General features: G+C 41.8%; 4 protein-coding genes across 5 annotated transcripts; 2 read left to right on the top strand and 2 right to left on the bottom strand.

Moving 5' to 3' along the window:
- Positions 1 to 768: 768 nt before the first annotated feature.
- On the bottom strand, positions 769 to 4,274 carry LOC102716902 (flagellar radial spoke protein 5). 2 transcript variants are annotated; one of them, XM_015841230.1, is made up of 9 exons: positions 3,938 to 4,274; positions 2,925 to 3,009; positions 2,716 to 2,832; positions 2,190 to 2,254; positions 1,979 to 2,067; positions 1,806 to 1,885; positions 1,614 to 1,725; positions 1,414 to 1,533; positions 769 to 1,283 (listed from the first exon to the last, which is right to left on the bottom strand). In XM_015841230.1, exons 1-9 carry the CDS (start codon positions 4,215 to 4,217, stop codon positions 1,101 to 1,103), a joined length of 1,131 nt encoding a protein of 376 aa, XP_015696716.1. In that variant the 5' UTR covers positions 4,218 to 4,274; the 3' UTR covers positions 769 to 1,100. The 2 variants fall into 2 exon arrangements, with proteins under 2 accessions (XP_015696716.1, XP_040383321.1); XM_040527387.1 differs by lacking the exon at positions 3,938 to 4,274 and adding an exon at positions 3,436 to 3,836.
- On the bottom strand, positions 4,255 to 8,525 carry LOC102716626 (monodehydroascorbate reductase 3, cytosolic). The gene is made up of 10 exons (XM_015841229.1): positions 8,371 to 8,525; positions 8,079 to 8,150; positions 7,174 to 7,225; positions 6,980 to 7,060; positions 6,372 to 6,490; positions 6,068 to 6,287; positions 5,776 to 5,894; positions 5,563 to 5,688; positions 5,337 to 5,477; positions 4,255 to 4,791 (listed from the first exon to the last, which is right to left on the bottom strand). The coding sequence occupies exons 1-10, from the start codon at positions 8,422 to 8,424 to the stop codon at positions 4,468 to 4,470; spliced, it is 1,308 nt and encodes a 435-aa protein (XP_015696715.1). The 5' UTR covers positions 8,425 to 8,525; the 3' UTR covers positions 4,255 to 4,467.
- Positions 8,526 to 15,020: 6,495 nt separating this feature from the next.
- LOC121055302 lies at positions 15,021 to 15,818 on the top strand. Its single transcript, XM_040527364.1, has 2 exons — positions 15,021 to 15,320; positions 15,411 to 15,818. The coding sequence occupies exons 1-2, from the start codon at positions 15,021 to 15,023 to the stop codon at positions 15,816 to 15,818; spliced, it is 708 nt and encodes a 235-aa protein (XP_040383298.1).
- A 1,583-nt stretch (positions 15,819 to 17,401) lies between these two features.
- Positions 17,402 to 25,409, top strand: LOC102716348 (serine/threonine-protein kinase CTR1-like). The gene is made up of 17 exons (XM_040527496.1): positions 17,402 to 17,866; positions 18,021 to 18,319; positions 18,411 to 18,552; positions 18,782 to 18,885; positions 19,085 to 19,293; positions 19,467 to 19,562; positions 19,788 to 20,006; positions 20,237 to 20,277; positions 20,437 to 20,505; positions 20,682 to 20,782; positions 20,891 to 20,975; positions 21,077 to 21,175; positions 21,812 to 21,880; positions 21,983 to 22,114; positions 22,297 to 22,391; positions 22,478 to 22,751; positions 24,897 to 25,409. The coding sequence occupies exons 1-16, from the start codon at positions 17,504 to 17,506 to the stop codon at positions 22,572 to 22,574; spliced, it is 2,220 nt and encodes a 739-aa protein (XP_040383430.1). The 5' UTR covers positions 17,402 to 17,503; the 3' UTR covers positions 22,575 to 22,751; positions 24,897 to 25,409.
- The last annotated feature ends 872 nt before the right edge of the window (positions 25,410 to 26,281 follow it).

Genomic DNA, 26,281 nt, shown 5'->3' with positions numbered 1-26,281 from the left:
TGGTGGTTGTCTGATTAGTACGAGGGTTTGTAAAACCTCCTCCGCTACCGCGCGACAACCACGATTATCATAATAAAAAATCGTTAAAAACAGTTTAAAAAACATAATAATCACATAATAATTGTGCTCACTGGATGGTGGTTTCGGATTCTATGCGAAAACATGAACCGAATGAGTACTATATGCAAGTTTACTAAACGGCAAAGATGAAGATAAAAGGAGATCCCAAGATAAAGTACATTCGATTGGACTAATCGTGGTGGATGATCGGGATATGTCTGCTGGGAATGAAGATTCTGTTCGTGGCTGCATTCTGTTGTGCTTTCGGTGAGAACATGATTCTGTATGTCGGTCTGTCGGTCTTGTCTCCTCCACCACTTTCGATGATTCCTCAAGTTCAGCTTCAGTGTCTAGACATGACTATGTGGCTGGATCTAAGAGATTTTTTTTTAGTTTCTTATCACATCGAATGTTTTGAACGTTAATTAGAAGTATTAAATATAGACTAATAACAAAACTAATTGTATAAATAAAGACGGTTCCAGTAGACAAATTTTTTAAACCTAATTAAGCCATGATTAGTAAATATTTACTGTAGCATCACATTCACTAATCATGGACTAATTAAGTTTAATAGATTCGTCTCGTGAAATAGTTCAGAGTATGAGATGTATTTTATTAATAGTCAATATTTAATACTTTTAATTAGTGTTAAAAGTCCTATGGATCGGTCTAACTCCTTGGCTAACTCAACTGCCGCAAATCGAATCAGTATTAATCTGGATTCTGTATATACAGTTCTTATAAAATATCATCTTCATGTGGGAGGTTTACAATCTGATGACTGATCTATGCTGGAAGATCAGACAACTGCTGCACACTTAATCATTCAGTATAATTTTGATTAAATTTCAGAGCTCCAGAAAAGTGGCAGCCACCCGCCTCATTGTTTTCTTTTTTCTTTTTTGCCGTGGCAGCCAAAGACTAGGCACCCTAATTTCATCAAGATTGGAATGAACAAGTATACAAACCGAGAGAAAAGGAAGATCCTGGCTGAAACAGCCCAAACCCGCCTCATTGGTCTACTTTCTCTGGCACAACTAAGCTCTGTATTCGTCTCCACAGTCGCCGATTATATCCATCAAATTTCTCCCCTTACTCGATGCCTCTGTGATGCTGTTCATGTCCTCTTCATCTAATTCAAGTGAGAAGATGGCATTGGTGTCTTTTATGTGTTCGGAGAGTCCCAGTCTCACACCCACCATTGAACCCGCAACAGATGTCTGTTCTCATAAACAATCAAAATGACAAGAATCACGAGTTAGTTATGGCCATGCTTCACTGATTGTACTATTTGTAAAGACAAATGAGAAATTTCAAGGTAACTTGTTTGGATGTATTAAAAGGAGATACCTGGTTCAGTATGTATCTCACAGCAACAGTTGCTATAGAAACACCATGCTTCACTGATACCTTCTTCAACGTTTGAAGCAAAGCCTGGAACAGACTCCAGCCACCCCAGGCATCGACCATCTGCCCACAGCTTCATCAATGAGAATGGCAAGAACTGGGAAGTAGGTAACACGTTCAAACATAGGATGCAAAATGCTCACCCGCTTATACTTCTGCAAAGATGGGGTATTCAGAGGAGGTCCAGCAAATGGTATAGATACATTGGTGTCAAGAAACTTCTCAGACAGAAGACCACCCATAACAGTGCCATACCTGCATCCGGAATACTTCATAAGAATTAAGAACAACGTAATGCAAAAACGGGGAGAGGGGACAGGGAGTAGGGAGTAGACGTTATAAGTTTAACTCCAGAAAGCTGGCAAAGCTCTGCCATTCTTCGCTGCGGACGCATGTCAACAACAGAATGTTGAACCTGGCAATTACAACACCTCTTCATTGAGCAAGCCATATAATAGTTAACACAAATAAATGACAAATATACGATAGGGGTTACGTGTAAATAGACCTGGTTGCTGACAATTGGGATACCATTTTCTAGAATTATCTGTAGCCTATCTGTATCGAAGTTCGTCAGAGCTACCGTCTTTATCTTACCTTCACATTGTCCATCACAAAAGAAGACATGAAGTATCCATCAGTACTGAAGAACCATGACAATGCGAAAGGGAACACATAAGTTAACACAAGAAAAATCTGATCCACGTTTAGACTATTACCTTCCTCCTTCAGGTCTGTGATGTGTTTTAGTGCATCCAGATACCCAGGGTTTGAGTAATCCCACCTGTTAGGATAAAAGGTCAGCAAAATTAAAATTATGGCAGTAGTTATGTTATAAAGCATTGCTGCATCTCCTCAATTAATTACACTTATGACTTGTCACAGGTTTTTAACATGACACGTCTCAAGTTTCAGGCTTTCAACAGTAGTGTAAAGTATAAATCTAAACTGATCTCTACTGCAGCATAACTAAGAAGCTAAGAGCAAATGCCAATGCCAGGACGCAAGCTTTTCTGCATGATAGATCACCACAAATTTGATTGCCCAAGCATACTAAAAAATGTGATATAAAATCACTTGAGACGGGAGGTACGTTATTGTTTAGCAACAAAAACATCAAAAATCTAAGAATGAATACATTTTGCATTGGTACATAAGATAAAGCGCTGACCAAATGTCATCCAAATGTTACTATAACTAATAACTAATAACTAATAAGTAACACACAAAGCCACAGAAGCATACCAATGGAACTGCAGCATGTCCAAGGCAGCAACATCCATTCTCTTTCGAGATCTGTTGATATTATCCTCAACATAACTTCTGGTCATTTTAACTGGAGGTGGAACCCACTTTGTAAGCCTGCAGAGATGAATCGATAACAATCAGAGGCAGCAGAATAATTGCTAGACATACCTCTGTGGCAGAGAGACCATGATAAATCAATCACTCACCCCTTGATTTCTTCGAGCAACTCAGGTGGTCGTTCGCGCCGAACTTTATTGATAAAAATGCCGTACAAATCCTCTGCAGGTCCATCTGCCAAAGTAGGAATAAACCATAAAAAAAACAAAATTGAAACCATGATTAGGCAAAACAAAATTGAAACCATGATTAGGCTATTAGGAGCATGATTCAGTCTCTGTGGTATCATCACTCATCAGCTCTCATATAGTGAGAGAACACTTGCTTCAGCTAAATACATCGCTGAAACCTGGCCCTTTCCTGGACCTAAGCTAGAGACAGGAACTTAATTTAAAGTGAAACAAACCATTCTGCAATTCCAAACGAACAGCTTGAAATTTTAAATGCTCTACAGGGTCTGCACTTCATTGAGCAACATCTAGGTGGAACGAACAGATGCGTAGCAGCCAGTAATTTGTACCGGCAGCATTTACGCACGCTGCATGTTCGTGCAAATGGCGAGGAGAGGGCTTAGAGAGATGAGATGAAGGGATGAGGTACAGTGGTCGGCCATGTCGAAGGTGGAGAGGCCGGCGTCGGCGTAGGCGAGCATGGAGTCCACCGCGGCGTCGCGGTCGATGCGGCCCCACCCGCCGCTCGTCTGCCACATGCCGTTGAGCACCCGGCATATCGCCAGGGAGTCCCCGCGGTTGCTGACGGTCGAGACCCTCGCCCCCGCCGCGGCCGTCTCCACCGCCGCCGCGCCGCCGCCCCCGGAGCACCTCGCCGGCCGCACGCGGCGCGGTAAAGGAGGCGCCCCCGCCGCCGGCGTGAGGGTGTGAGCTGCAGCTGCCGACGACGACATGGCTGGTGGGCGGTGGCTCTCTCGAGGTCGAGGGGGATAAGGCGCTATTGGACACGACTAGTCGCGCGGCTACGTGTCACTGCGCGTGGGCCCGACTTGTCAGTTTTCTCTCTTATCTGCGAGTGCGAGGTGGCCTCATCTATCGTCCAGAAATGCGCGGGAGAGGAGAGGAGAAGCAGATGGTCCGCGCCTCCTTACATATGTCAGCCATGTCGAACGTCGAGAGGCCGCCGTCGGCGTACCGGAGCATGGCGTCCACGGCGGCGGCCGGCTCGTAGCGGCCCCACGACGGGCCGCTCACCTGCCACATGCCGTTCACCACCCGGCACACCTCCAGCGCGTCCCCCTCCTTGCTCCTCACCGTCGTCCTCCTCTCCCCCTGCACCACCGCGCAGCGCACCGCCATCCGCCGCACATGGCTTCTCCTCACCGGCGTAACAAGAACACGCTTAGGCGAGAGGCCGGCGGCCGCGGCCATTCCAGTGGAGTAGTAGCTTAGAACCGTGAAAGGCAAATGCTGTAACAGTACAACACTTTATTCAAATCTCAGGTGAAGCAGCAAAGCGTTCATGTGGTACAGACACAACACAGCACAATCAGGAACCCGATAGGAGAGTAACGTATCATGTGGTTCAAGTTCATCAGAATCTGTGCAATAATATAGCAGCATCCATGGACGACTGGAGATGTACATACATCATCAAAACTACAGGATGGATGGATCGGTCTCAGATCTTGCTGGCGAACTGGAGGCCTTCCTTCTTCAGCTCCTCTACGTTGGCAACCGGCGGCTGGGTTTTGGCGACCTTGGCAATGGCCTTGTTCTCGTCAGGTGACCCGCCCTCCAGGAATGCACCCAACACCTTGCCGTCCTTAATCCAGTAGGACCCGAACTTGGGCTTGGCAGAGGTGGGGTCACTGTCGCCGAACAGGATGGCGTCGCCAACATTGTCGCCGTAGAATTGCCATCCCAGGTCGAATGAGCGGGAGTAGAAGTATGGCAGGTAATCGTACTCCGGAACGGATTCACCAGATTCTTTTCCCTTGATCGCCTGAAACAAGATAGGGTATTGAAGTAAATTACGATATGAAGCGTGGACATGCATAACGTTAGAAACCCCACTAGTTTGGTAACTCCAAGTATCTGATAACCTCTCATTATCTTAAGAAAAAAGTGATAACCTCTAAGAATTAAAACAATGTGTGCACCTTGTCTTGGGTGCAATTTCAATATGTCAAATATATTATCAAATGACTATGCATTAGATCATTCCATTCCATTCCATGTGACTATACACTAGAGTGTATCGCTGCAGATGATAGAGAGTTTAACAACATTCTTGTATGCAATACGGATATCTGAAAGCATTATTTGATGGAGGTTGACAGCACAAAGATTTTCTCAATGGTCCAAATGTCCAATTCTACCGAGCTGATAAGGATACTCATGAAAACTAAGTATTCTGCGGTTTTCCAATAAATTCAATGGTTGCTGTAACTTAGATGACAATCAAGTCAGATCAAAGTGCAGGTCACTATGCACTGTTAGTTCTGACAACTGGTGTTATTTCAGAATATATAAGTGGAATAGTCTCACCTTTACGGCCTGCTCTGCAGACTTCCTAGCATGGTCAACATGTTCCACTCTCCTCAACTCGTTGTACATCTTCAAGGGGAAGGTGGCCACATCACCAATGGCATAGACTCCAGGAACGCTTGTTTCAAAGAAAGCGTCGGTCTGAATGAAATTTTAGGCATGTCACATATTATGGTATAAACAACAAAAATATTATGGTAAAGCCTACAGGTTAAAAGCACCTAACCTTAATTCCACCTTTCTCCTCTGCAACTTGACCTTTGAAGAGAGTGGTCAGCGGTCTGCCCCCAACACCAACAACAACAATATCAGCTTCGAGCACACTGCCACTCTTGAGCTTCACCGCGGTAACCTAGTAAAGAGGGAACAAGCAAAACAGGAATCATTCTCATTCACACTGAGAGCTACAGAACTAATATGGATTTGGAAGTGAACTTACATCACCATTAGCATCAGCGTCAAAACCAACAGCTACTGTACCCTTCACGATCTTGACTCCTTTGTTTGCGTAGTAGCCCTCATAGAAAGCCGCGATATCGGCAGTGAAGAGACGAGGCACTACAAGAAGTGATTTTGCAATGTCAAATTACCGTCATCAAGAACCTTCCGCTGTAAGTTTTTTCACATCACAACGGTATGTTAATCGTATGGGTCAAACCCATTCCTTTCCTATGATGTGCAGTAGGTAGTTCAACAGTGGTTAATGATGGCATATGAGTGATGACACTTACTGCACCAAGGTTCAGGAAACACCATCGTGACATCAAAATCATTGATCTTCAATGCTGCACTAAGCTCTAGACCAATGTAACCTCCTCCTACAATAACTGCCTTCCCACCCTTCTTTGCTTGGATAGCTGCAACCAGCTTGTCAGCATCATCAACTTCCCTCAGATATAAAATATTGTTGTAATCAGCTCCTGGAGTACCGAAATCTGATAGCTTGATGACCTAAAAATCGAATAAGGAAAGGATATGTAAATAATGAGTGATAGTGCTGACAGAAATAAACAAAACTTGCAGTTCACAACATACAGAGGAGCCAGTAGCAATGAGCAAAATCTCATATGTAAAGGTTGCTCCCACTGCACTAGTCAAAGTCTTGGAGGCAAGATCAGCTTTGACAATTTCAGTGCTCAGGATCAGCTCAATGCCTGCCAACAGATACAATAGTCATTCAGGAGAATTCTTACAATAAAATTCATTACATGACAAACATATGGATGCTCCTTAGTGGTGAATCTCAAATAGACGCCAGATGTGCAGCTTATTTAATTCGTCAGCATAGTAAAGATTAAGTTCTATAGCAAGATCTAGTGTCAATTTATACAATATTAAATTACCCCAAAACATAAGATTGAGTGCTGTATCCAGCAAACAAAATATTTCATACGTGAAAATTGAAATGGGTATTTTCCTCGTTAGTTACTAGAATGAACTATAAATTTGTGAGGATTAACCAGCAAGGCTCCCATCAATGGGGCAATGCAGTGATCAAAATATGATTTTTAGAATGACAGGCTAATGTAACAGGTATCAGATAATGCATACTCTGCAAAGTATTGCCTGTTCAAGTAAGCAAAAAAAAAACATTAAAGGATGATTCAGTGCAGCAAGAAATTTAATATTCACTTATTCGGTACCTTTCTCTGAGTACCATTCAGGCAATAGCTTCTCTCCTCCACTTCCCACGCACACGTGAAATCCTGGGAGTCTTGCAGCATCTATTTACAGAGGATGTAAATGGCGTTAATCATACAAGGTGGTATACACATGTGATGTAGAGCTGGCACAGGTCATCCATGAAGAGGCAGAATATGCTAAGCGAAGAACTTACTCTGAGGAAAGAGGTATCCCTTGCTGAGAGCAGGGCGCTCATAGGGAGCCACCTGAAAGGCATTTTTTGGGTAAGAGACAAGATGCTAGTTAAATAACTTGCAAAGAGAAAAATAGAACGGTTTCTTTCAATGCCTAAGAGTCATTTCTTTTGACCTAGCCAGCAGTAATGCTAAGTATTTTTAGCAGATCATTTTTGTAAACGATAATTCGACAGTAGACTGAAGTCAGCTATACTAATTTGTGACATGCTTATACAAACGAATTGAGAACACCCCATCTTTTGGCTGTTTAGAAATTAGAAGCATGAGTGAAACGGCTTATTAACAATTAAAAGATAATTTGTGGATAAAGCTTTTATATACGTGTTCTTAGCGATCTAAAAGCAAATGCTAAAAAATAAATAACGATGAAAAAAATCTAAAATCAACTCCAAATTTAAGTTTTAAAATTTAAATTTTGGCTTATAAGGATAAGCGAAAAGATGGGGCCGAATCCAATAAGTAAGTGCTGAAGATTTAGTGCAAACACGTGGATTCCATAATTACCAAACAAATTGCAGTTCAGTCCTGGCAATCACATAAGTTTCAGGTTATAAGATGCTTTGGTTTTTCCTAAATTCATCTGTGAACCAATGTATATGTTTTATATGTATGTCTTGATTCATTAGTATTCATATGAATCTAGGGAATGCCAAATCATTTTATAACCTGAAACAGAGTTGGTACTTTGTATTTGTATGTAGTTATTGCATACCACAGCACGTTCGGCATCATTATGTTTTTGTGGATAACAAAAAAAAATAGAGTGAGCCTGTCAAAGGCGTCCTACAATTATGGAGCCTAAAAAATATCTGGAAAGAGTGCGTGTGAGAGAGTGGGAGAGGAAGGGAGGAAGAGAGCATACGGCCTCCTTGGAGATGATGACGAGCTCCCCCGGCTTAACACCCTGCTTGGCGAACTCCCGTGCCGCATATCCCTGCAAGAAAAAAAAAATCAGAGAAAATTTAGAAACAAAAAAACGGTGCTTTCCACGAGATCCGAAGGCGAGCAAGACGAAATGAAGGATCCAAGCAAACAAAAGCATCGATCTTGTAGCAAGAAGAATCCCCGCCGCAGAGACTAACTACAGTACAGTACGACACCCCCCATAGGCCGAAAAGTAAGTTGATTCCGAATTTGGGAGGCAGAGCACGAACCGCCGCAACGCCGCCGCCGAGGATGGCGTACTTGAAGTGCTTCTCGGACGCCATCTTGGCTGGCTAAAACCCTAAAGCCGCCGCGCGATGGATGAACGGAAAGCCTCTCGGAGTCGGAGAAGAAAGGAGAAGAGAGGAGATTTGGGAACGGAAATTTGGCCGTAGCGAAGGGAGAAGACGAGGAGAGAACCCAGAATTATTAGACGACGCTGACAGGTGGGCGCGGAATTTGGGGGCCCACGCGTCGGTGAGTGTCCGTCCATTTAGTGCTGGAGGGTGACGCGTGGTGGCGGTTGCCGATTGGCTGGTCTGTCTCCGGCGTGGCGCTCTGCTGGCCGTCCGTATTTGTGATGGATGAGGAGGCAACGTCGTCGGATCGGATGAACCGATGGGTCCAGAGGTTTCAGTCTACCTGTGGCTGTCCTCTCAAAATAAAATGGGAATTTTATAACGGCGTTCTAGAACAATCTGGACACATACATACCCAGCTAGCTGGTGGTTCATGTGCAGCATCATATCCTACCCAGAAAAAACTTAACTGAAGGAGAAGAAGCAGCAAGCAGGCTAGCTATAAGGAAGGTACAAACACCAGTGGAAGCTAAGCTAATCGACCAGGGATTACACAAAGACTGATACGTAGTAGTGTAGAGTTTGTTTAGCAGTTCTTTTCTCTCATCTAGACAGCGACAACACGTACAAATAGTGGGGTCATAAATACTGTCGAACCCCTATGGACTAACAATAATATATTTTCAAGTGATTAATAAGGGATGATTGTTTGGAAAATATCAAACGAAATATGATGTTTGTAAACAAAAGTTATTCTGTGAATAAATTTTTTATATATGTATTCTTAGTTATTTTAAAAAATAAATATTTTTTTGGGAAAAACAAAATGTTACAACAAAAAACTAAAGTTAAAGTTTAAAACTTATATTTTGACCCATAAAACAGTTTTTTTTTCCATGACATCAATAACAATTTATAGTGGAGACAGGGACGACGAGGCCTGAATGGCCACCCGATCGATGTACCCGAAAGCTGGATCCTGCGCTGACGCATGCCCCAACTAACCTTCCATATGTCAAAGAACGGTCAGGCTACTCTTATCCTAATGTACAACCAAAGAATGTTCAGGAATGCGTGCTCCTTTGCTGCATCTGTACACTGTATGAGTGGTACTCAAATCAGCAAGAAAGCTCAGTTATTAAAAACAAAGTGAGAACTAGTTATGGATATTACGGCCCAACCCATTTAACAAAGTGAGATCGGGCATAGGGGGAATAAGTCCACTAAAGATCCCTCAACTTATTGCGTACTCTGTTTTTCGTCCTTGGACCGTAAAACCGGATACAACTGATCCCTGAACTATTAAAACCGGTGCAAAATAGGTCCCTCGACGTTTTTTAAGGCGGTTTTGGCTGACTTGGCGCCAATATGGCTAGTTTGACTAGCTCTCCATCCCACGTCGCATTGACATGACGCTTACGTGAAAATTATATATCAAAAATATAGTGAGCCCACCTGAGGGGAGAAGGAATAACATGTGGGGCCCACGTGGGCCCTACTATATTTATTTCTTTTGGGTAGCTAACTGTGGGCATACGTGGGCCTGTCATTTTTAAATCATTTTTTGTGTAGCTGATAGGTGAGCCCACTGCTTTTTTATATATAATTGACACGTGAGTGCTATGTCAATGCCACATGGGACGAAAATTTAGTCAAACTAGCCATGTAGGCGTCAAGTCAGCCAAAACCACCTTCAAAACTGTCGAGGGACCTCTTCAGCATCGGTTTTGACAGTTCAGGGACCGATTGTATCCGGTTTTGCGATCCAAGGACAAAAAATAGACTAGATGATAAGTCGAGGGACCTCAAATGAACTTATTCTGGCATAGGGAGAGAGGAGCCCACGGGACGGCTCTTTTGTTTTGTTTGGAAACTTCTCGAAACTACAACTTCTCTTGCATGAACATATGAAGATATCGTCGTAGAATCGAGAAAATAAATTGAAGGACCTAGATTTCCAGATTCCAATAGCTCGTTGCTCATCGGATGCTTCGATCTTAAACTCGGTCTCAAAGAAGATGTCGTAGCGTAGTACGTATACTCCGTGGACCATGGCTGCTATCATTTCTTTAGATTCCATATTTTCGGCCATATACACCAATGTTGCATTTAGACATTGCGTTGCCCGGCGGCTACCCGGAATGATCGAATTGAGTCCATCTTGTATTAACTTCTTTTGCATTCTACTGCCCAACCCCATTGTCTTAATTTTCCGCTAAGCTATTACGCAGGGCGCGAAAAATAAAAGGACTTAGTTAACTTATGATTATGGCCAATCCTTAGTCTTATTTTCAATATGTGAACAAGGGTATATAGGAGTGGTTTGTTAGTCCAACACTGTCAAAGTCAATCTCGTGTCCGACGTCTATGTAAACATCTGCATCGAAAAATAATACTCCATTGAATGATTCAATGGATTGGTCACTTCCAAGTGAACTGGGTGTCTATTGATAATTGATTGCCTGCACTGTACCAGTACCACCGTGTGTACTCGAAACTCTGATGCCTCGGTCCAAGTTACTATAGTAAATGCCGTTAGTTTTCTTTCATGCTAATGAAGTCAGCCATTCCAGGTCCAGGAGGCCTGAACTAGGGAGTAGGATACGAAAACGTTTTTTTTTTTTTGGGACCAGCTTTTGGAGCAATAATCGTTGGCTGGAATTTTTCAAAAAATATTCAAACGGATTCAAAAAAATTTCTCGAAACGAAAACGAATACAGTAAGGACACTGTCCATCGGAGCGGTCAAAAACTTTTTATAATTTCTCTTGGAATTTCCACACCCTCATATGTTATAAGTCCATAATATTATCACAAATAGCTCAGCCCACCTCAACAAATTAGCATTAATTCCTTAACTAGTCAAGACATACACACAAGAGAAAATCTAAAAAATACCATTAACAAATATTTAAGTCTAAGAAATACCATTGACAAGCGTAAGTTCTACAAAATAACATCGTACAAACGAATTTGTCTGAGAAATGTCATCGTCATTAGGTTTCCATCTATTTTTCCGTTAAATACACTGTTCACACTATAGAACTTAAATGAGAAATGCTAACGGAACCCTAACGACGATGATATTTCTTAGCAAATTCATTTTTACTATGGCATTTTATAGAACTCGCACTCGTCGATGGTATTTATTAGAATTAAGCGTTTGTCAATAGCATTTGTTAGATTTTCTCTATACACAAACACTTTATTTTTATAACGACTTGTATGACGTGTGCTTTATATTGTAATATGATATGTAAACTTTGTAATAATCGGTGAGATCTACACTTTTAATTTATAATAATCTATAAATGTAATATTTACTTGGTATTTAGGCAATCACTGATAGTGTAATATATGAACTTGATTGTAATCCTTATGGTATAAAGTGGTATTGTTAGTTGCTAAAGTTTGGAATGTTAGATCTATTTTTTCAGGAAAAAAATATAGAAGCTCGGCTTGAGATTTTTATAATGCGATAATTTTTCCTTGTCATATTTGCCCCAATTCGTATTTGATAATATTCGATTCTATTTTCGTATTTGAGGTTTTTAATTTCTGTTCTGATTTCGAAAAACTATGAAAACATAAATGATATAGGTGATTTTTGTTCGTTCGCTAGCCGTTTTCCTATCATAAACTTAGGCCCTATTTGTTTCAACTACGAATTATTATTGTGATCTAGATTATTGAGTATCCATTTGTAGTCAGTCTATAAACTAGATTATATAAGCTAAAGTAGAAAGAAATTATAACGTAGGCAATTATTTTAAAGTATCCATTTGCAGTGAGTCTAAAGTCACCCAATAATCTAAAAAACACCTTTGGATGAGCATATCAGATTATAATAATATATGCTCTAGATTATAATAGTATGTTACAATAATCTAATTATTTATTTTTCTTACTCCTAATAAGCCAAATTGTAACAATTCCATGCTAAATCACTCAGGGCCTTAGCATTATAGCACATGCAACAGTGAGTCCATGAACGACGATGCTTTGAATACGACAAATGACTATGTTTTGTTTCATAGTACGATAGATTATATTATCATCTTACAACGAGTACAGTAAAGTGACATAGGTAGATTTCAAAAAATCACATCACATTTATGCTTAGGTGAAGAAAAAAAGAAAAAGAAGATATAGATTCGTAACCACATGCATGTAGCACAAGTTTTAAGACACTAATTATATGATAAGGGTGGTAGGTCTTAATGGTGCAATACTTATTGTATGTATATTATATTCAAATATAGATTGAATATAGATGACATGTTCATTTTTGAAGCTATTAGAATAAGTATAATCGGTGATGAAGTGGGTTTCAAAAATTAATGACCAGATCATATTTTTCTATATATGCGAGGAGGAGATGAAATAAGAGATGAAAAACATATTACAAATTTAAGTTAACCAAACACAACACGGACTTTAAAATGATGTTGTATATGTTTTATATGTTACGTTGTTTCTATATTAATTTAATTTTGATGACATAAAAAAATAAGGTTATCATATTGTAATCTTAGCCAACTTGACCGTTAAACGTGTTTTAGATAGCTATATTTTAGATGGAGTGTAGTACATTGCAATGGCGCGATCGAGTATGTCCAAATGTAAACTCGGCAGTATAAGATTACGAACACGCAAGAAACTCAACGTTGGTGTCGCCATAAATTTAGTTAGGACGCCGTGCAGCTCGTCGTCGTCCATCACTAATGATAGTTAGTACTCCTATCGATCGACATCGACGTATGTATATGCTTATTAATTCGGGTTCGATTTGACTCTCTTCACTCCTCCTCCGCTACATACTCTCTTGATTAACTTTCGTTTTCATCCGATCGGAATACTCGGTCAACCACCGTTATCAGTATTCCTTGCGTTTTAAAATAAAGAGTTTCATCAACATTTACTTTACTATAATATATTCTTTTACGTAAAATTGATGTTATTACATTTATATTCGAGTTTATTTTCTTATAATTATATTTTTTTACGGCATATAAGTAATATGTTATTGAAGTAATCATGGGCTATAAATCTTATCGTGACGAAATTAAAATGTCTTAAATTTTGTAACAGGTCTAAGAACGGAGTAGTTGGTTCAAATCAATCTCACACAAGCATTGATGAATGATAAGAATCGGTCAGCATATATAACTGCACGAAGGCAGACATGTTGGGACTAGAAATACTTTTGATATTGATTAAACGTTGATTTTTTTCTTCTGTCAAACACACACGCAGTGTATGGAAGGCTGGGGGAGGATGTGTATAAAATTTTTGGCTTGTGTGCCCAGCGGCGAAGCTGCATGTACGAAGGGGTTCCCAGGAACCCCCTTTAGAAAAAATTTAACTAAAGTTTATGAATTTTCACCATATATTCACTCATCTTATTCAAATTCAGATACCTGTGGTACCCCTCTATTTCGCTCTGCCCACCTTCAGATTATCGTCCAATGACAATAACTGAATTTAATTGAAAAAATTAAAACTTTCAAACGTTTGATCACAAGGCAAACCCTTATAAACAGGCCGGGCTCTTAATTTGCATGCAGCATGCGTATCTCCATCAGCCTAGCTTACCTTGGACCTTACTCGACACATGTATCTACTGTACCCAGCGACACTGCATCCGCATGATTCATCAACACCACACCTCACTTCGTGACGGCCATGATTATGTCTATCCAGTTTTTCTTTCAGCTGCAAAGCTCCGATTCAATTCCTTCCTAGCATAGCTGCACCGCGTGGCCCAGTAATTAACACGATCGATCGTGCCCATTTGTAACCCAAGATAGGTATGGTGACATGATTGATAGACATTAATTACGAGTTTCCTTTTGTACTTGTGTTGGAAATTAACAAAAAGTTGTAGGTGCAAATTATAGTGTTTAAGAATTAATTAAGCAAGTGGTATTTCGATTTTGCAAGGAGGAGGAAGAAAAAAGGGTGGCAAATGCGTTCGTGCCACGACCAGCAGCAACAGCGAGTGGTTATCTATCTGGTCAAATTCCACAACTTAAATGCGTTCTCCCCCAACCCCAACCCCAACCACCCCTTCGTTGCATCTGTTCTATCCTGGCTCCGACCCGATCGACAATTGCAATTGCATTTGCATAATTTGCAATTGCAACCTGACCTGAAAATCATAAAAAGGAGCAAGTGATGCTGATGCTGATGCATGGGCGTAATCATGGCAGAAAGATCCAAAACCAAGTCACACAAATCCGCCCAAAAGAGGAGCCTTTGACATTAAATTTGGCGTCTTTTTCGTAGGAGGAGTACTTGATCATCTCGTGAGACATTCTTGCGCTGCCACATGCAGATGAAGCTGCGCATGTAAAGGAGGAGCCTTTTTCCAGCTAGCTTTGATCTATCTGCGTCGCCGTCGCTCCGGTCGAGCTGGCAATGCGGGATTTCTCTTGCTTCGGCGACGGCGCCGTCAGCCTCGCTGCCGCCTCGGCTGCCGCGGCCGGCGCCGGCGCCGCGCTCGACCGCTCGCTCCAGGCGGCCACAGCGACTGTCTACAAGGCCGCGTTGTCCTCCCGCAAGGAGATCCTCGTCCGTGTCATGTGGACCAGGAGCGTCGCCGGTGCCGGTGCTACTGGCCTCGCCGTTGAAGTCGATGAGGCTTCCCGGTCGTCTCCCTCGGCTGGTGGTGCTGCAGCGACGCCGCGCCGGTCGGCACTCCTGCTGGCTAGCTCGCCGCAGTTCCTGCACAAGAAGCGCGGGACCCGGTCTTTCGTCAACGAGGCCGGCACGGTGGTGGCCATCTACTGGGACACCACCGACGCGAAGTACCCCGCCGGGTCGTCCCCGGAGCCGACGCGCGACTACTACCTCGCCGTCGTCGCCGACGGGGAGCTCGCGGTCCTCCTGGGCGGGGGCGAGGCGGCGCGGGAGCTCGCCCGCCGGTTCGTAGCCGCGCCGCGCCGCGCGTTCCTGAGCCGGCGGGAGCAGCTCCTCGCGCCGTCTTCCCCGGCGGCCACGCTGGCGCACAGCACGCGGTGCAGGTTCCGGGACGACGGGGCGGAGCACGAGGTGGCGGTGGTGTGCCGCGGGGAGGAGTGGGGGGCGAGGTCGAGGGACGGGGAGGTGGCGGTGAGCATCGACGGGAAGAAGGTGGTGGAGGCGAGGCGGGTGAAGTGGAACTTCCGCGGGAACAGGACGGTGGTGCTCGGGGACGGCGCGGTGGTGGAGGTGATGTGGGACGTGCACGACTGGTGGTTCGCCGGGGGCGGGGCGCAGTTCATGGTGAAGGCACGCGGGGCATGCGACGGCGGGAGGGTGTGGATGGACGAGGAGATGGCCAGGAAGGGGCAGCCGCCGGGAGGATTCTTCCTGCACGTCCAATGCTATCGGCGGTGACCGGCGGCGCTGGCCGGACCGCCGGAGATATGATATGTAATGGAGAAGGGTCATGTGGTCGTAGCAAATTAAGTAGAGTAATTATGATTCTTTAATTAACTTTGCAATTTGCGTCGTATATCCCTTACGTTGATATATGTGGTGCTTGTCTGTCCCTCGAGTGTGCAGTATCTGTTTGTGCTTAGGAACAAACATGATTTATTTTGTGAAAATGGCTGCAGATCAATAACAACATGCAATTTCAAATATGATATACAACATTCTTCGGACCGACTATTTAGGCGACATGTATGAAAATATTAAATTATGAGATTAAAATGATAAACAAATTATCTATCTGATTTTATTAACTAATGTGTTCGTCTCAAAATATAACAAAATTTAGCTATCTATTTTGTCAATCATTTTGTTTAGTTACATAGCCACAAAATTATTATGTTTTAGGATGCTACCGGTAAATTTAAAATTAAAGTGAATAGAAAATTATACATATGGGCTGAAGTTCAGTTCATTATTAAAATATTAGTTACATACTTATACAGATAATATACATAATTATTTATACTAAACAAATAGAATAAAAATATTCTCATCTTTTGGTTGGGCAGATGTACATGGTGGGGTGCTATTGGGAAAGGCTATTCCCCTAGCTGCGAGTAATTGATGAGGGATAGCGTGATTACCTTTCCTACTTTGCTGATGGTGAGACAGAGGAGGAGGAGGTCGTATGTATGACGATGATATGAAACTTCATGCCAAATTCATCAAAGAGTTTGAGGATCGAGGAGTTGACACACATGTAAGAGATAAGTGATGGTGGGTCGGCGGTGCATAAGGTTCACATGGATTTCATGGTTGAAGGTCCCTTGTATTTTCTTGGGCGATGGTGGCGTTAACGATGTTGCCGTAAAAAAAGTAGACATTCTTGTCGAGGACTGACGCCTGCGGCTTAGTAGCTCACCACTGCAACTTCTTGACAAAGATGAAGACATGTTATGGCTATGTTTAATCGTGGTCTAGCCACTACCATCGTTGTTGTCATCCATATCCCTCCCTCATCTCTTCGTCACCACCACCGACTCCTTCTAAACCGCAAAGACCCTAAACACCTATAAGTATAAGTTAAAGTGTTGGAGGTGAGTTCCTTCTCTCTAGTTGCTGCGCTGAGAAGAGGACATAAATTGTTACGGATACCATAGCATTCCTTTGGAATTAGCTAGTGTATATACTCTTATACCGGAGCTTGCGATTGCTAGTATGACTCGATACCAATATAGTTAAATCCAACACCACACACGATCAAATAAAAAAACATGAAGTAATATAATCAGCTATCTTAGTCGCTAAAAATAAACATATATGCGGTTCAAATTTTTACTGCACTATAATCATTTATGCTGATTTCAATGATTAGAATGATTTTGTAGTTAATCATATGTTTATGAAGGGAATATAATTCCTTCAGAATTAAATATTAACATTGAAGTCATTAAAAATTCTTTTGATATTTCCATGGTTATATATTGAATAACAAAAATTATTATAAACCGAGGTACTAGTACAGTTTTGGGTGCGTCCTGCAAGGCGACCGGATGGCATATCCCGGCCGGCGATGAGACGAATCCGACCGAGCGAGACTCTTCCTCCTCCACACCGACCACCTGCCTGCCTAGGGTTTCGCCGCCATGGACCTCCCCGCCTCCGGCCGCCGCTCCACCTACTCCCTCCTCTCCCAGTTCCCCGACGACGCCGCCCTCCTACAGCGCCAGTCCAGCGGCAGCAGCTACGGCGCCGGCAGCTCCCTCTCCGCCTCCAGCGACTTCCCTTTCCACCTCCCTTCCGCCGCCGCCGCCGGGGCCGGGGGTTCGCCCTGCAAGAGCTGGGCGCAGCAGGCCGAGGAGACGTACCAGCTCCAGCTCGCTCTCGCGCTCCGCCTCTGCGCCGACGCTGCCCGCGCCGCTGACCCTGGCTTCCTCGACCCTGGCGACTCCGGAAGCGCCCTCCCGCCTCCCGCGCCTTCCGCCGACTCCCTGTCGCATCGCTTCTGGGTGAGCACCTCACATCTTCACCACTTCCTCCTCCATGTATTTCTACTTGTGTAGTACACCATCAGACCTGCACTATTTGGATTACAGACCAGAATGCACCGCCTACTGATCCCACCAGCTTGCACCAATTCTTGTATTATCGTTGACATTTCAGGTGAATGGCTCGTTATCATATAACAATACGATACCAGATGGTTTTTACTTGATTCATGGCATGGACCCCTTTGTCTGGTCACTCTGCACTGATGTACTCGAGGAGAACCGCATACCCTCTATGGAATCGCTCAAGTCTGTCCGTCCAGATGACTCTTCCATCCAAGCGATTCTCATCGATAGAAGAACTGATTTTGATTTAGGCATGCTGGAGAATTATGCTTCCAGCTTCCTGTCCAGCTCTGCCGACATGAAGGATGTGATAAACCAACTAGCCAAGCTCGTGTCTTCCAGAATGGGGTGCGTATTGTACAACTAATCCAGTTAAGGCGCTTCAATATGGTCTTGTTTCTGTGGTTTGTAATACTGTTTATTTGTTTCAATCATCAAGGGGTACAACCTCCAATGAAGATAGCTTCCTTCCTCGCTGGAAAGAGTGCAGTGACGCTATAAAGTCAAGTACAGGATCTATTGTTCTTCATCTGGGAAAATTACCTATTGGTTTCTGCAAACACCGATCTTTGCTTTTTAAAGTATGTTTGGCTTTTAAAAGTTACTTTCCATTTTGCACATTTGCAATAATTTACAGACATGAGAAACAGAACTGCGTCCAAAATTTAGCAACCGTCTTATTTATCCAGAGTCAGAATTCACGTGCACTTGTCAACGACTCAACATGTAGCTTTTTAGGATGGACAACTACAGTTTTTTTATGGTGTTCCCAACTTTAAGTCATATCTTATTGACCTGTACATGTTGCAGATGTTAGCAGATAAAGTCAATGTTCCATGCAGAGTAGTCAAGGGTTGTAAATATTGCAAAAGTGATGATGCTACCTCCTGCCTTGTACGCTTCGGGCTTGAAAGGTACATGGCTTGTGAAGATATGTGAATGAGTATCCCTTTAATACTTTTGAGACATCAGTATTTCTCTACTCGGAAAATCGTACTGTCACATAGTATCCAAAGTGTTCTTGTAAATTCATGAACTTTCATAGCCTAAGCTTGTTGGCACACTATGTGTATGTTGTAAATCTCTCTCTCATTATCTTTTTTTTTTTGACAGGGAGTATTTGGTTGATCTAATTGGGGACCCAGGCCAATTATCTGATCCGGATTCTTTTGTCAACGGTCCCTACTCCCTATCAGTGCCCTCACCTCTACGGCCTCCAAAATTTAGGTCACTGATGATCAGCTCAAATTTCAGCTCGGTTGCCAAGCAATATTTCTCAGATTGCCACTCTCTCAATCTCTTGTTCAATGAAGCTTCCACAGGTTTCTAATTCCCTGATTTTATCTCTCCATTGTTTAAGCATCAGTAATGCTTCATTACATCTATAGTTATCCATGAAACAGTATGTAGCTTGTTAAAAGGATCTTCATCTAGGATGGTTAGGTCTATGCGGTCTATCAGGGGTATGATACATACCACATTTTCTTTTTGTCAGGTGCTACTAGTGGTGCAGCAATTGCTATAGATCAACCATATTCTAGAAAGCATGACACAAGGGATGATACTATGAGCAGCTGGGTGCCAGTAAAAGGTGATTGCTCATTATAATCTATTGCAATTTTGAAGCAAATTGTTTCCTCTGTGTTGACTATTAAATGTATCTCCCTTTTTCAACCTTATCTTTTATTCAGATAATCAAACACTAATCTCCACTTTGCAGCCTATGCTAGAAAGTTCAAAAATGTAAAGAGTCGCCTATCCATTATACTTCGATATGTTTGCATAATTACCTTAAGTCAATATTTTGGTTATGTAGGTCAAGCTGCGGTGAGCTCGGATGCTATTCTTCCAGAAGCTCCACGAGAGGTTTTACCTCTTATCACTTCCTCCAACTTGAAAGCTGACAAAAAGAAAGAGTTTAAGTTAATTGAGGGGAACCAGCACTTACGAAGTACAGTCAGTGATCTCTCGCTTGCTGTGGATGATCTGATCATTCCATGGAATGAGTTGATTCTGAAGGAGAAGATTGGAGCAGGTACTTGTGCCACCTGCAAAAAAATTGAAATATCAGGATTTTCTAGTCCATTGCCAAAAAGAGTGTTTTTGTGCTCTTTTAGACCTATATAATGCAGACATGCAGTGCACCAACAATCTTAGCATTTTAGTCGTGCTTGTGTTATGGCTGGATTTGCATTATTGCGTATTAAAATCTTGACTACTAAATGAACAAACTTTGTGATATTTATACACTTACTTCCTTTACAGGTTCATTTGGAACAGTTCATCGTGCTGACTGGAATGGATCGGTATTGCCTTTTGCATGCTTAATTTGTTGATAATCCCGGCTGAGCTCTTAACAGTGTAGTTTTTTTCCTGGTGAAGCAGTTCAGTGCTTTTTAACTCAATGAGCTCTCTATGGCGAATCTTTTGGACTAAAAATTGCAATATATTCTGTATTACCATAGGATGTTGCCGTGAAGATACTTATGGAGCAGGATTTTCATCCAGACCGCTTCAGAGAGTTTATGAGAGAGGTTTGTTTAACAATTTTTTATGCGGTAAATGCTGTTGAGCTTGTCGATGTTCAGTGTCATGGTTCTTGAATGAATGGCTACCAGCAACCATGATTTGTAACTTGGCTCTGTTTATACCTTTAATGATGATCCTCATCTGTATTAATCACCTTTTGAGTTTCTTCTCCTTGTTACAGGTTGCAATAATGAAAAGTCTGAGACATCCAAATATTGTTCTTTTCATGGGTGCTGTTACTGAACCCCCCAATCTCTCTATAGTTACAGAATACTTATCAAGGTATGAATATGCCTTCTAGCTATTCCTTTAATTGTCTCAATCATTCGATAGCACAATAGTTGATTATCTAGGTCAACACTTTCAGCAAGTGATCATCTTCCATTTCAGGGGTAGTTTATACAAACTTCTGCATAGGAGTGGTGCAAGGGAAGTTCTCGATGAAAGACGTCGCTTGAATATGGCATTCGATGTGGTATTGTGTTATCTCAATGTGAAGTTTGCCCACCTGCTTTCACATCATTTCCAGACAAGAAGTTGTACCATTTATGTAAATAATCTCTGCTTTCTTGACAGGCGAAGGGAATGAACTATCTACATAAACGTAGCCCTCCTATTGTTCATCGTGATTTGAAGTCCCCAAATCTTCTAGTAGACAAGAAGTATACTGTGAAAGTATGGCTCATAAACTTTATACCTGATTGTATTTAGATAGTATATGGTGTATTGAATTATGTTTTGTTGGTGCATATGATTGGATGGTTAGGAATATCGTCAATCTTGCTGAATATTATGCTGTTTGTTTTTCCAATGGATGTTTTGTGTGCACCTGTGGATTTTCCTGCACTACTGTACTATGTAATTCTGTCATGTTAGGTCTTGTTTTTCTTTTAATTATATTTTTCCTGGTTACCTTCTGAGTAGAACAGTTGAATTCTTCTTGTTAGTAAGTGGTAGGCCGCGAACTGATAATGGACAATGCTAATGATGTTGAGATGTTTGCAGCTTGCAATCATTAATGCAGGACGCTTCTCAAACTCGAGAGAATGTATAATTTTAAGCCATGCTTTTCTGTAAGCATTTAAAGGAAATATTTGCAAAAGCTGCTAAGTGTGCTAAACATATGCTGTCTTAGCTGTTGATTTGATGTAGTATGTGATATTCAGCCATGTTTTTTTTTCAGAGACTATCTGGAACGATTGTGTTAGTGTAAATTAATTATTAATGTAATCATTATATGGATTTGTTTGTGTAAGATTATTAAATAAGTACTAGTGTTTACACTTACATTACACCCTTAACTATTTGAAGGTATGTGACTTTGGCCTTTCACGACTAAAAGCCAACACCTTTTTGTCCTCCAAGTCATTGGCAGGAACTGTGAGTACCATGTCCAATTCTAGAATTGGAAGTTCATGGCTTTATCCATTTTTTACTGTAAATATTATACATCTTTGGCTTATCCCGTCATTTAAATATTAGCCTGAATGGATGGCACCTGAAGTGCTCCGAGATGAACCGTCCAATGAGAAATCTGATGTCTACAGTTTTGGTGTAATCCTATGGGAACTTATGACAATGCAACAACCATGGTGTAACCTGAATCCTGCCCAGGTAATTATCCCTTTTTTCTAATTTTGGTGTCTCCAATGAAGTGACGCAACTTGTCCTCAATAGGTTTAATGCATGGATATCATATTTTTGCTTACCTAGAAGCAAGTGTACTCCTGGAGTCATGCAGGTCAATATTTATATTCTGCCTTTTTTTTTTTTCACCGTGCCATGCTTTTCTGCAGGTAGTTGCTGCTGTAGGCTTTAAAGGCAGGAGACTTGATATCCCAAAAGATTTAAATCCTCAAGTGGCTGCATTAATTGAATCCTGCTGGGCAAAGTATGCACTGTCCCATCTATTTTTGTATATGAAGCGAACCGCAATGACCTGCAAGGTTAACAACAATTTTCTTATGTCTTTCACAGTGAGCCATGGCGGAGACCTTCATTCGCTAATATTATGGAAAGTTTGAGATCTTTAATCAAGGTCCCGTTGCCGCAGTTACTTCGTTCAGACTCATAGCAATTTCAATAGGCACTTCATGATTTTCCTTGATATGACCAACATGGAGGAGTTTTTCAGTACTCGACTCATACCAGACAATTATTTGACCAAATTATTTGGTACTTAGAAGATGAAGTCTTGATTTACATTTTTCAAGCAAAAGAAGTACCTGGAAACTCCTTTCCATGGCTTAAGGTATGTTGCTATTTCAGAGGTTCCCTTTAATTTAAGTATATAACCAAGACTTTGGATAAGTGAATGGAACCTAATTTTTTTTAACACGGAAGGTTTACATTTCAATTGAAATGCAGACTTGCTGAATAATGAATAGCAATAAATGATATGAAACGGATGCTGTTGAACTGGACTGTCTTGTCATCTTGTCATATCCTTTAGTCTTCACTTTTGTTGCATTTTCCCACTATATCACTTACACAGAGAAATAGAGGGATGGGTTAATACATATGAAACAATGTCTGCTGTCTAATACACCGACCAATCCAATTATACTATGTTCTAATCTTTAGTGCTCGTTGTATGATATTTGATTAGTCCTAGCTGACTTTTTAAAATTTAAATTTGGAATTATCCTGGCTGGTCACTGGTAAAACTGGTATTCTGAACCCTGATGCTAACTCAAGTTCTATGCGACAGTTTGCTTCATATGCAAATGTTTAATTTTGGTTTTGCCCCATTCTTTAGGGTTTGCGTTTTTGCCCCTGTTTTAGCAGAGATTTGCCCCTGATTTTGGACGGTTAGTTTAACGATGTTAAGTCTAGCACGAAAAGACATTTTATACCACGTTTGCCCTACTTTTGGACAGCACTTGTTTTTCCTAATTTTATACATAAAACTTGCAAGGGGCAATTGTGTTCTTGCCCTGTTTCGACTTCCAATTGCAGTTCTACTCCTTTTTTTAGGGTTTTTTTTTTATTTTACTGCTTTTTGAATTGAAACTCCCGTTTACCCTTGTTTCGGATGACGGTTACATGGGACCAGAATTAGTGAGTTAAAAGAAATGAAAAAAGAACAAAAAAATGATTTCCAAATGAGAGGACAAGTTTGCCGTCCGGTGAATACATCACCTTGCCCACAGGCCATGGCTGACCGCTCTCTACCTCATTCTGCACCCCCAAATTCTAGAGTTGGAGCAGCAGGCAGTGGTGAGATCGACTGTGAGATAGCATAGTAGGGCGCTTGGCGCATGCGCAGGTGGTAGCGGCAAGCATGCGACATTGGGCACTGGCGCATGCGCAGACGGCGGGCGAACAGGCAGCACCTCCTGCCAAAAAAGATGGTTTCCTTTTGTATGTGGACCTCGAGGATGGGCAATTTCGTTTTTAGTCTTTGGTTAATCCTGCTGTTCAATTCATGCTTCCTGGATTTGAAAAGCAAACAAGACAAATGTTCATGTCTTCAAGCCTGTCTTTTTCTCCCCATACTTGTCATGTCATCTCCTTTTCAAAATCTACATCTAGCTTGTGAGTAGAAAGGGTAGTAAAGTACTAGGATAAAATGCAGGTATGCAGGATTTACATGTCTACTTACCCTAGAATTAACACCCCTCGAGGCAACTTAGCAGACTAGGGGCAAACAGAATATTCAATTCAAAAAAGCAGGGGCAAAAACTCAAACCCTAAAAAAGGAGAAATTACAACTGGAACTCGAAACACGGGCAACAACACTTGCCACAATTTGCAACTGTCTTGAGCTGAGATTTTGTGAACCTGAGCTGAATTTTGACAAATATGAATTCACTGCACATATGTGCATGCATGAGGTCAGTATAGCATCACCATTCAGCATATCAAGCAGAGTGAAACTGAAATGCTGAGCAGTACAAAGAACACTAGCTAGGTAGCCATGGCTAGGTTGCGACACACACAATCTGAAACTGGGCACCGCCGAGCCATGCTCCACTGAGGAGGTGCCACTGTGGCCGTCTGCTCAGGTCACCATGCTGAGGAGTCGCCACCGCCACATGCCCTATCTCCTCTCCCTAGGGTTTTGGGGGTGGGAACGGCAGCGAAAACAAATCTGACTGACCATATTATAGTTTTCTTAGGGATAGAATGGTTATCCCATATTTCCTGAATCAATTCCCTTTTCATTTCTATTTTTTTAATGCAATATTGTGGAACCCACATGGGTGCCATCCATAGTAAGGGCAAACAGTGACTTCATTTCAAACAAACAGGATAAATTCACAAACCCCAAAAAGTATGAGCGGTATCACATTTGGGGTTGAATGTTGGGGCATGAACTCAATTCTCCCTTACATTTTTAGTTGACATATATATTTTTTATTTTACGTTGGTGCTAACGGTGGATCTGCAACAGGTTGGCTAACTTATCCATCAGATGCTGCATGTCGCTTCTCTGCATCCTTTACTGATAGAGATCTTGGACTGGCTTCATCCATTGCTAAGAGCGTCATTATCCCCTGTGATGGTACCTGAATCACATATCGGGTTTAAACTTGAGTATCAGGTGTGTAAATTCTAGTTCTCCTAGATTTCTTTGTATAATACATATGACCGCAGTTTGGCTTGACTGCGGCTTCTGAACCTGAAAGATGTGTTGCACTACCCTATAGCAGGCAGTGCTGTACATATGTTGTACACGTGTATTGTTTTGTTTCTCCGGATCTTGTACTGTACTGTGCTGTTTCCGTGTTACGTGTATAAGTTCATTACTAGGAAGTGATGGTGCGTGAGTCACAGCCTGAGTCCTTGTAATAATTTGGTGGACAATCAATCGCGAAACTTGTGGTCCGGATTCGGCCAAGGCCAAATATTTGGACTGTGAAGCAGAAACTTGTGGTCTGATTAATAGACGTAATCGATTTCACGAGGATCATTGTGCTTATAATGTGGAAGGTGTGATTCATTCATTTACTAGTCATGCTTGTGAACCAAAATTTGATTTTCAACTAGACTTGATTTTTATGTCGCTAAGAATACATATATAATAGTTTTATTCACAAATTATTTTTAGTTTGTAAATATGTTGTTTGATTTTTTTTTTCACCCTGCACTCTCTTGTTTACGATTTACTAGCTCGGTCTTGGTGTACCTGCACCTTCATCCCAAAGTAGTTGAACGTATAAATAAAAGTGAGAAAAAGAGATCAAGCCGGATGAGCGCCATTCCATGCATGAAGAGATCGTCGAGCGAGGTTGCAGCAAGCAATATATAGTAGGGGTGAATGCCAGGAGGGGCATGCATGCAGACCCATCATGCCAACTTACGAACCTGCCAAATGAACATATATAGTTATTTCTCTTCCTGTACATGCAGATAATTCTGTGGATCAGTTCTAAATTAGGAATGGAAAGAAGATACATATCCGTGTTTGAAGAAAATAATTGCTGTCAGGTCTACAAACTAGGCAACAACTGTTCCATACAAAATAAATAAAAATTACGTAAAAAAAAGAGCATAATCATCCTTCCACATTTCTAACCTTGAGCGCGAACGCTTCTAGCTTAAGCTCCCTCAACCCGCTGGATCCCCTTTGAAAAAAAAGACAATTAGCTCAGTATGCATACAGCAAAACCATGAGCATTCCACGTATTCTGCTGTTATATATTTTGTGAATGAAATTGTGAAACCGCTTGAAACTTCAAAGCAATGCACAGAGGCAGACAAGCCGTTCTTTTGTGAACCAGAAAGATTAGAATGTTGATTAGAAAACATTCGGAATACTTGCCTTCCCCGTAACTT

The sequence above is a fragment of the Oryza brachyantha genome, chromosome 9, assembly GCF_000231095.2.
Source record: "Oryza brachyantha chromosome 9, ObraRS2, whole genome shotgun sequence".
Lineage (NCBI taxonomy): Eukaryota > Viridiplantae > Streptophyta > Magnoliopsida > Poales > Poaceae > Oryza > Oryza brachyantha.
This window is presented reverse-complemented; position numbering and strand designations above follow the sequence as displayed.

Excerpts from the sequence above, each read along its gene's own strand:
- LOC102716902 (XM_040527387.1), bottom strand. The coding sequence starts at position 3,739 with ATGTCGTCGTCGGCAGCTGCAGCTCACACCCTCACGCCGGCGGCGGGG. Across the intron at positions 2,255-2,715 it reads GACATGCTGCAGTTCCATTG|GTGGGATTACTCAAACCCTG; the intron begins GTATGCTTCTGT and ends TTATCCTAACAG. Across the intron at positions 1,886-1,978 it reads TCCCAATTGTCAGCAACCAG|GTTCAACATTCTGTTGTTGA; the intron begins GTCTATTTACAC and ends TGTAATTGCCAG.
- LOC102716348 (XM_040527496.1), top strand. The coding sequence starts at position 17,504 with ATGGACCTCCCCGCCTCCGGCCGCCGCTCCACCTACTCCCTCCTCTCC. Across the intron at positions 20,007-20,236 it reads GAAGGAGAAGATTGGAGCAG|GTTCATTTGGAACAGTTCAT; the intron begins GTACTTGTGCCA and ends CTTCCTTTACAG. Across the intron at positions 22,392-22,477 it reads ATTGAATCCTGCTGGGCAAA|TGAGCCATGGCGGAGACCTT; the intron begins GTATGCACTGTC and ends TGTCTTTCACAG.
- LOC102716626 (XM_015841229.1), bottom strand. The coding sequence starts at position 8,424 with ATGGCGTCCGAGAAGCACTTCAAGTACGCCATCCTCGGCGGCGGCGTT. Across the intron at positions 7,061-7,173 it reads GGGATACCTCTTTCCTCAGA|ATGCTGCAAGACTCCCAGGA; the intron begins GTAAGTTCTTCG and ends CTCTGTAAATAG. Across the intron at positions 4,792-5,336 it reads CTGCAGAGCAGGCCGTAAAG|GCGATCAAGGGAAAAGAATC; the intron begins GTGAGACTATTC and ends ATCTTGTTTCAG.
- LOC121055302 (XM_040527364.1), top strand. The coding sequence starts at position 15,021 with ATGTGGACCAGGAGCGTCGCCGGTGCCGGTGCTACTGGCCTCGCCGTT. Across the intron at positions 15,321-15,410 it reads TCGCCGACGGGGAGCTCGCG|CTCCTCGCGCCGTCTTCCCC; the intron begins GTCCTCCTGGGC and ends CGGCGGGAGCAG.